The sequence below is a fragment of the Stomoxys calcitrans genome, chromosome 3 (genome assembly GCF_963082655.1).
Source record: "Stomoxys calcitrans chromosome 3, idStoCalc2.1, whole genome shotgun sequence".
In the NCBI taxonomy this organism is placed as follows: domain Eukaryota; kingdom Metazoa; phylum Arthropoda; class Insecta; order Diptera; family Muscidae; genus Stomoxys; species Stomoxys calcitrans.
This window is the reverse complement of record NC_081554.1, coordinates 182,755,170-182,765,614: the sequence shown is the minus strand read 5'-3', so window position 1 is coordinate 182,765,614 and position 10,445 is coordinate 182,755,170. Positions and strand designations below refer to the sequence as shown.

The 10,445-nt window shown below is 41.3% G+C and overlaps 1 protein-coding gene across 1 annotated transcript; it reads left to right on the top strand.

The window, feature by feature from the left end:
• The first annotated feature begins 7,154 nt into the window (after positions 1–7,154).
• LOC106093568 (uncharacterized) lies at positions 7,155–8,939 on the top strand. Its single transcript, XM_013260636.2, has one exon. The coding sequence runs from the start codon at positions 7,155–7,157 to the stop codon at positions 8,937–8,939; it is 1,785 nt and encodes a 594-aa protein (XP_013116090.2).
• Positions 8,940–10,445: the final 1,506 nt, after the last annotated feature.

Below are 10,445 nucleotides of genomic sequence, written 5' to 3'. Positions count from 1 at the left end.
CTTTTACACTTTTACAAACGAAAGTGACATTATTTTCTATGTATCTCATTTCAGAGCATGCCATAGTTGTTTAAGGCTAGTCTTAGAGCCATATAACATGGTGTTTGAGGAATTTATCAGTACAAAATATGATAGGACTATGCATTTTGATAGACCACACCACCACTGTGGTACAGGGTATTGTAACTTAGTGAGTTTGTAACACCCAAAAGGAAGATAGATAGACCCATTGATAAGTATACCGATGGACTCAGAATCACTTTCTGATTCGATTAAGCTATGTCCGTCTGTCTGCCTGTCCGTCTGTCCATGTTAATTTTGTGTACAAACTAACAAATAAAGAGGCGTTAAGTTCGGCCGAGCCTAACTTTGTATACCCACCACCTCGGGTACATACGTAAACCACCTTTCGTTATAGTCCGGTGAAAAATGCATAATTCATGCCCCCATAGTAGCTATATTGAAATATGGTCCCATTTTGACCAAATTCGACTTGGACATTGAGTTGTCGGATAAGTTCAAATCATTGTTGAATTTCGTAGAACAAAATATTGGTCTTTTTGGAAGCTATATCCATATATTGACCGATCTGAACCATATACGACACGAATGTCGAAAAGCCCAACATAAGTCACTGTGTCAAATTTCAGCGAAATCGGATTGATAATGCCTTTTTTTGGAACCAAGACTTTAAATCGAGAGATCGGTCTATATGGCAGCTTCATTCAAATCTGAAACGATCTGGGACAAATCGAAGAGGGATATCGAAGGGCCTAACAGAAGTCACTGTCCCAATTTCGGCGAAATCGGACAATAAATGCGGTTTTTATGGCCCTAAGACCCTAAATCAGAGGATCGGTCTATATGGCAGCTATATCCAAATCTGAACGAATCTGGGCCAAATTGACGAAGGATGTCGAAGATCGTAAAACAACTCACTGTCCCAAATTTCAGTTTTATGGCCCTAAAACCTAAAACCGGGAGATCGGTCTATATGGCAGCTATATCCAACTCTAGACCGATCTGTGCCATATTGCAGAAATATGTCAAGGGCTTAACATAACTCACTGTCACAAATTTCGGCGACATCTGACAACAAATGTGCCTTTTATGGGCCCAAAACCTTAAATCGAGCGATCGGTCTATATGACAGCTATATCCAAATCTAAACCGATCGGGACTAAATTAAAGCAAGGTGTCGAAGGGCCTAACACAACTCACTGTCCCAAATTTCAGCGACATCGGATAATAGATGTGGCTTTTATGGACCTAAGACCCTAAATTGGAGGATCGGTCTATACAGCAGCTATATCCAAATCTGAACGAATCTGGCCAAATTGACGAAGGATGTCAAATTTCAGCGACATCAGATAATAAATGTGTCTGGAAGGAAACATGGCCTTTTTAAATTTTCGGTATCGGAAGGGGGACGGACCCTCCCCCTTATGCCAAAAACACAACCTAAAATCAAAAGTGGAGCGAACGGGACAATATAGTTACCAAATGAAAGGTATTGGAGAGTATAATACGAATATGGTACTAAAATTTGAGTCCAAGTACCCATCGGGCCGCCCCAACCCCAAAACTCCTCAAACAGACATATTGGATGTTCATTTCATATAGGGGAGCTGTATTAGGTTATAAACCGATTCATGCCATATTCGACACGTATGTTAAAGGCCATGACAGAAGCCGTTGTACAAAATTTCCGCCAAATCGGATACTTGCGCACTTTAGAGGCCCAAGAAGTCAAGATCCCAGATCGGTTTATATGGCAGCTATATCAGGTTATGGTCGAATGTGAACTCTTCTGTGTACAGTTGTTGAAAGTTAAACAGAATACCTCAAGAAAAATTCCAGCCAAATCGGATAATAATTGGGTCCTCTAGTGGCTCAAGAAGTCAAGACCCCAGATCGGTTTATATGACGGCTATATCAGGTTATAGTCCGATTTTATCTGTTCCTAACACAGTTGTTGGTAGTCATAACAAAACATGTCGTGCAAAATTTCAGCCAAATCGGATAGGAATTGCCCACTCTAGACGCTCAAGAAGTCAAGACCCCAGATTGGTTTATATGACAGCTATATCAGTTTGTGGACCGATTTGAACCATACTCAGCACAATAAAAACCTCATGCAAAATCTCTGCCAAATCGGATAAGAATTGTGTCCACTAGCGGCTCAAAAAGTCAAGATTCCAGATCGGTTTATATGGCAGCTATATCAAAATGTGGACCAATATATAGCCCATTTACAATCTCAACCGACCTTCACTTTTCAGAAGTGTTTGTGCAAAATTTTAAGTGGCTAGCTTTACTCCTTCGAAAGTTAGCGTGCTTTCGACAGACAGACGGACGGATGGAAGGACAGACGGACAGACATGCCTAGTTTCGACTTAAAATGTCATGACGATCAAGAATATATAATATACTTTATGGGGTCTCAAACCAATATTTCGAGGAGTTACAAACAGAATGACGAAATTAGTATACCCCCATCCTATGGTGGTGGGCACAACCAATTCAATTAATAAGGTTATAAAGGGTGATTTTTTTGAGGTTAGGATTTTCATGCATTAGTATTTGACAGATCACGTGGGATTTCAGACATGGTGTCAAAGAGAAAGATGCTCAGTATGCTTTGACATTTCATCATGAATAGACTTACTAACGAGCAACGCTTGCAAATCATTGAATTTTATTACCAAAATCAGTGTTCGGTTCGAAATGTGTTTCGCGCTTTACGTCCGATTTATGGTCTACATAATCGACCAAGTGAGCAAACAATTAATGCGATTGCGACCAAGTTTCGCACTCAGTTTACTTTATTGGACATTAAACCAACCACACGAATGCGTACAGTGCGTACAGAAGAGAATATTGCGTCTGTTTCTGAGAGTGTTGCTGAAGACCGTGAAATGTCGATTCGTCGCCGTTCGCAGCAATTGGGTTTGTGTTATTCGACCACATGGAAGATTTTACGCAAAGATCTTGGTGTAAAACCGTATAAAATACAGCTCGTGCAAGAACTGAAGCCGAACGATCTGCCACAACGTCGAATTTTAGTGAATGGGCCCTAGAAAAGTTGGCAGTACGCTGGTGGAATCATTGGACCGTATTTTTTCAAAGATGCTGTTGGACGCAACGTTACGGTGAATGGCGATCGCTATCGTTCGATGCTAACAAACTTTTTGTTGCCAAAAATGGAAGAACTGAACTTGGTTGACATGTGGTTTCAACAAGATGGCGCTACATGCCACACAGCTCGCGATTCTATGGCCATTTTGAGGGAAAATTTCGGAGAACAATTCATCTCAAGAAATGGACCGGTAAGTTGGCCACCAAGATCATGCGATTTGACGCCTTTAGACTATTTTTTGTGGGGCTACGTCAAGTCTAATGTCTACAGAAATAAGCCAGCAACTATTCCAGCTTTGGAAGACAACATTTCCGAAGAAATTCGGGCTATTCCGGCCGAAATGCTCGAAAAAGTTGCCCAAAATTGGACTTTCCGAATGGACCACCTAAGACGCAGCAGCGGTCAACATTTAAATGAAATTATCTTCAAAAAGTAAATGTCATGGACCAATCTAACGTTTCAAATAAAGAACCGATGAGATTTTGCAAATTTTATGCGTTTTTTTAAAAAAAAAGTTATCAAGCTCTTAACAAATCACTCTTTAGTTTTAAGGGAATCCATGGTGGTGGGTACTCAAGATTCGGCTCAGCCGAACTTATCAAGCATTGAATAGTTTCCGATCATCTCCAAACGCTCAAACTTATGTCTTTAGGTCGACGTGTTGCCAGAAGGGGTGTGATCCCTTTTTGGGCCTGTAAAATTTAGTCACTTTGACTCGGAAAAAATTTTTTAAGGCTACCACAACACCTCAACAAATTTCGCCGCCCTCTTGAAACCCAAAATACAAAATTTTTATACCCACCACCATAGCATGGGGGTATGCTAATCTAGTCATTGCGTTTGTAACACCTCGAAATATTGATCTAAGACCCCAAAAAATCCATATATTCTTGATCGTCTCGACATTCTGAGCCAATCTAGCCATATCAGTCCATCCGTCCTTCTGTCGAAATCACGATAGCGGTCGAACGCGTAAAACTAGTTGTTTGAAATTTCGCACAGATACTTTATATTGAAATAGGTCGTTGTGGATTGCAAATGGGCCATATCGGTTCAAATTTGGATATAGCTCGCATATAAACCGATCTGCCGATTTGTCTTCTTGGGCCCATGGAAGCCGCGATTTTTATCCGATTTGGCTGAAATTTTGCACATAGTGTTTTGCTACGACTTCCAACAACTGTGCGAAATACTATTCAAATCAGTCTATTACCTGATAGAGCTCCCTTGAGAGAACGGTTTCTCTCGATCACCCTTGTGCGGTTTCTGGAAGCTTTTATTTTTGCTGGTTTGACAGAATTTTGGTATGTAGAACAAAATTATGTCCTTCAAATAATTTTTATACCCACCACCGAAGGATGGGGGTATATTCATTTTGTCATTCCGTTTGCAACACATCGAAATATCCATTTCCGACCCTATAAAGTATATATATTCTTGATCAGCGTAAAAATCTAAGACGATCTAGCCATGGCCGTCCGTCTGTCCGTCTGTCCGTCTGTCTGTTGAAATCACGCTACAGTCTTTAAAAATAGAGATATTGGGCTGAAATTTTGCACAGATTCTTTTTTGCCATAAGCAGGTTAAGTTCGAAGATGGGCTATATCGGAGTATATCTTGATATAGGCCCCATATAGACCGATCCGCCGATTTAGGGTCTTAGGCCCATAAAAGCCACATTTATTATCCGATTTTGCTGAAATTTGGGACAGTGAGTTGTCTTAGGCCCTTTGACATGTTTCTTTAATTTGGTCCAGATCGGTTCAGACTATGATATAGCTGCCATATAGACCGATCCTCCGGCTTAGGGTCTTAGGCCCACAAAAGCCACATTTATGGTCCGATTTCGCTGAAATTTGGGACAGTGAGTTGTCTTAGGCCCTTTGACATGTTTCTTTAATTTGGCTCAGATCGGTCCAGATTTGGATACAGCTGCCATATAGACCGATCCTCCGATTTAGGGTCTAAGGCCCATAAAAGCCACATTTATGGTCCGATTTCGCTGAAATTTAGGACAGTGAGTTGTCTTAGGCCCTTTGACATGTTTCTTTAATTTCGTCCAGATCGGTTCAGATTATGATATAGCTGCCATATAGACCGATCCTCCGATTTAGGGTCTTAGGCCCACAAAAGCCACATTTATTATCCGATTTTGATGAAATTCGGGGCAGTGAATTGTGTAAGGCCCGTCGACATCCTTCGTTAATTTGGCTCAGATCGGACCAGATTTGGATATAGCTGCCATATAGATCGATCCTCCGATTTATGGTGTAAGGTCCATAATAGCCACATTCATTATCCGATTTTGCTGAAATTTGGGACAGTGAGATGTGTTAAGCCCCTTGAAATATTTCTTCAATTTGGTCCAGATCGGTTCAAATTTGGATATAGCTGCCATATAGACCGATTTCTTGATTTATGGTTTTGGGCCCATAAAATGCTCATTTATTGCCCGATGTCCCTGAAATTTGGAACAGTGAGTTAAGTTAAGCCCCTTGACATACTTTTGTAATATCGCACAGATCGGTCCAGATTTGGATATAGCTGGCATATAGACCGATATCTAAGTTTTAGGTTTTGGGGCCATAAAAGACGCATTTATTGTCCGATGTCGCTGAAATTTGAGACAGTGAGTTTGGTTAGGTTCTTCGACGTCCTTCTTAAATTTTGCCCAGATCGGTCCAGATTTGAATATAGCTGCCATATAGACCGATCTCTGGATTTAAGGTTTAGGGCCCATAAAAGAGGCATGTATTGTCCGATTTCACTGAAATTTGACACAGTGACTTATGTTCGGCTTTTCAACATCCGTGTCGTATATTATTCAGATCGGTATGAGGTATATGAGTATAAGGTATGAAATTTTCACCGATTTTTGATGAAAGGTGGTTTACATATATACCCGAGGTGGTGGGTATCCAAAGTTCGGCCCGGCCGAACTTAACGCCTTTTTACTTGTTTTTTTTTTTTAATTTGTAGCAGAATTCGAGTCCGAACCTATCAACCTTTTACTTGTTATCTTTCACACAGCACGCTCGAGAGTATCTTGTATGCGAGGGGGAGAAGACTTATTTCTCTGTAGTTGGCACATTCTGTCTGGTCTCCTTTCTTGTGTGCGGGACATGGTATTCAGAGGTTCTTATCATCGGGTATGCATTCTTCTAGCCAGATTGCGCAGACAAGCTGATGCAAATGCCTTATCAGGGTGTCGTCTCTGGTCTTAAACAGTTCAGCGGGTAACCCGTCGGCTCTAGCTGCTTTGTTGTTCTTCATTCGAGTCACTGCTACTTGGACCTTATTCTGACTAGGAGGTAAACATTCTATACCATTATTGGGGATTGATTCTGAGGTATCCCTTTTCGCCGTACACTAGCAGTTGGGTAGAAAGTTCTTTCCATATCCCCAGCATGATATCTGTGTCAGTTACCAGATTTCCTTCTTTGTCTCTGCAGAAGGAAGTGCCTGCGCCAAAGCCATCGGTTTGATGTTTAATGCTTTGGTAGAATTTCCGGACTTCATTCTCAATTCGCTTAGCACGCTTTAACTTGTATCAGATCATCTAAATATGCTCACACTCGCGTCTTTAGGATGGCGCGTTGACAGAAGGCCTGTGGTCCCTTGGTGGGCCTGTAAAGTTTGCCACTTTGACTATAGGAAAATTCTTTTAGGGCTACCACAACACCTCACCAACTTTCGCCGCCCACTTGAAACCCAAAACGCAGAAATATTAAACCACCTTGACATTCACTCATAAAAAGAAGTTTTGGAAAAACCTTTAACCACTTAAAAGGTGCCGGATTACTTTCATAAATTTTTGTTTCCATATCACAGTGCGTTGGTGGTGGTGGTTACAACTGGGTGCCAATTTATTAGCACCCAGACAAGGTTTAACCCAAAATTATTATTGTCTTACTATAACCAAATTTGCCCATTCATGGTGATTAATTAAAGCCTAAAAATTATTATTTTCCATCAGTGCCTTGCCGAAATCAATTGGCAAATCAGTTCAGTTAGAATGTATCGGCTAACTGGAGTGTTTACTGTGTTCTTTGCCATCGGCATAGTTCAAGCGGGTATTAAGGCAATCGATAATGACCTTGGTGGCTATCAGGCCATGTTACAGGAAATCGATAAGGAGCAAAACATAGTCTCCATGTTGGTAGCAGCCTCAACCGCGGACACAGATGACTTAAGACTTGAGGTATTCTATCGGTTTGCCAAGCCAAAAGTCATAGTCAACGAGAAGGGTCAGGATTTTATATACCGAGAATACTTCAACACCGAAATGTTGACGGTACTTTTGAACTATGGTCATTTGAATTTGCAGATGCTGGAAATGGTGGCTCAAATTTTAGATGCTCATCGACAAACCAGAATCCTAATTGTGGCCTTGGATATACATAGCGAGGAGAAATTCCGAAAGGCTTGTAGCGAAGCATGCAAAAGACTTAAAATGACCAGAGTCTTGCTAAGCTTCCTATACTCTCCGAGGGCCTTAGAGCACACCTTTTACACTCTCAGACCCTATCCGGAATATCATTGGACACTTGAGTTGGTGAATGCCAGCCGTAAAGAATATTTTCCTACATATTGGCTTAATATGCATAATGCTACTCTGGTTACCTTTATGCCACAAGATTCTCCCCAATCCTTGGTGTATGAAGCAGATGATGGTAGCTTAAAAATGAATGGCTTCATAACACGTCTGGTAATGCTTTATGCGGAAAAATTCAATGCTTCTCTGCAAATGTACGAACCCTTGAGTGTGGGCAAGGCTATACATTATCGGGTAGTCAATCAGATGGCCAACGCCTCTCTACTCGATATACCCATGGCCTTGGATTTAGTTTTGGACCAAAATATGATCTTGCAGCAATCGGCCTATTTTGAACTGACCGCAATTGAGGTAATCGTTCCATGTGCTGGTGCCCTGACGGTGGAAGAAATTTTTGCTCTATTGCTTAATGGATATTTCTTTGGCTGTGTGGCGATAAATGTTCTGCTGTTTTCGGTGGCTCACTCGCTTATTGATTACTATTTCCAAGGCATTGCAATGGGCCTTAATTTTATGCTCAATGACAAAATCATGCCTGGAGTGCTGGGTCTAGCTTTCAAGGGACGACACTCACCACGTAAAACTCTAAAGCTGGTCTACATTTTGGTGTCCTTCACCGGCCTCAATTTAGCCACACAGTTTGGGGCCCATATCAATACCCTTTTCATCAGCCCCCCGACTCACAAGGCCATTGATACGTTCGAAGATTTGCATCGCTCCGCAGTTAAAGTTCTCATGGATGAAATGGATACCCGAAAGTTTGGCTATATCAGGGAACTTTTTGGTTCATCACTTTTAATATCGACAAATTCCAGCTTTGTGCTGGAACATAAAAATAAATTCAATCACTCTTTTGGATATCTGGTGTCCACGGCAACATGGGACCTTTTCGTCCGGCGCCAGCAATTCGATCCGCAAAACTCTTTTTGCCGAATGAAAGGATTAGAGGTTTTTCCCGGTTTAGCGCCTTTTAGTGTGGATTTGCAAGAGAACTCGCCTCACAAGGAACCCTTGGATTATCTTATCTATCGCGTTCATGAAGTGGGCCTGAAAGAAGCATGGCAAGCCAGCACATTTTTGGACCTGATGAGGCTTAAAAAGATCCCCATACATGATCAAAATCCAAGTCAAGAGGTACGGGCTTTGCAGGCAAGGGATTTATTATGGATTTGGTTGATCGTCATCATCGGTTGTGGGCTTAGTTTGTTGATGTTTTTCTTGGAGTTGTGTTTGGATAAATACTAAAATAATTATACCACTCTAAATGGAGTTTAGAGAAATTATGAAATTTTGTTGGTAAATGACTTAACATTCGAAATATAATTTATAAATGATTCATCTGGAGTTTTCTTGCATAAAATAAAACCCAAATCTGCAGCATGGTAAAATATTTTTGATTATTAACAAGTAAAAGCGTGCTAAGTTCGGCCAGGTCGAATCTTATATACCCTCCACCATGTCCATGCATTTGTCGAGTTCTTTTCCCATCTTTGTCTATGAACGGTGTAGATGTTGAGCAATCAGAAGCTCTTCAAGTTCTGGGCATGAAAATACAAAGTGATGTCCTTTGGGCTAGACATGTATTTGAAGTGTCGAAAGAAGCATTTAAATGTTTAGGCTTCCTTGAACCTTGTAAGAATTACTTCACTCCCTCTGATCTTCTTAACATCTACACCACTTTCATAAGGCCGAAAATGGTGTACAACTCACAACATCAAGGGCTGGAGCTTCAAAATCATCCCTGGAGCTGCTGGACCCTGTACAGAGCAGAGCGATGTCATTGATTGGGGACAGTGGGGTATCCAACTTTATTGCCTCTCTTCATCATCGTCGCAATGTGGGTTGTTTGGCGCTGTTCTATCGGTACTTTTATGGTGTGTGTTCGTCTGATATTCGTCTTCTTATTGCTGAAGTAAGGATGTATGTTAGGGATACCAGCCATTCCAGGAACTCACACCAGTTTGTATTTGATTGGCCAGCGGATCACACACTGTTATAGAGAGAATTTTTATTTCGCTCGAACCGTTCGTATGTGACATCGACAGTCGGCTAATGTTTTTTCCCATTCACTTTGACATCCAAAGATTTGAGACAAATGTCAATAAACACAACTGGCCTGTAACCTATAACCTGTAAGAAGTATTTGTGCAAAATTTCAAGAGGCTAGCTGTACTCCTTCTAAAGTTAGCGTGCTTTCGACAGACAGACTGACGGACGGACAGACATGGCAACATCGACATAAAATGTCATGACGATCAAGAGTACATAAAATTTATTGGGTCCGAGACGAATATTTCGAGGAGTTACAAACAGAGGGTGGAGGGTATAAAAATTGCGGCTTGTAAGGGACCAAGAACCGATCTCCCGATTTGACGGGAGATCGGTTTATAAGGGAGCTATGTCAGGTTATAGATCGATTTGAAGCGTACTTGTCAAGGTTGTTTGAAGTCACAACTGAACACCATGTGCAATAAGTCAGCCATATCAGACAAAAATTGCGGCTTCCAGGGGCTTAAGTAGTCAAATCGGGAGATCGGTTTATATAGGAGCTATATTCAAATCTGAACCGATATTGCCCATTTGCAATCCCCTACGACCTACACCAATAGCTAGTAGCTGTGCAAAATTTCAAGCGGCTAGTTTTAGGCATTCGACCGATATCGTCATTTCGACAGACGGACGGACATGGCTAGATCGGCTCAGAATGTCGAGGGGGTCAAGAATATATGCTCTGTATGGGGTCTTAGATCA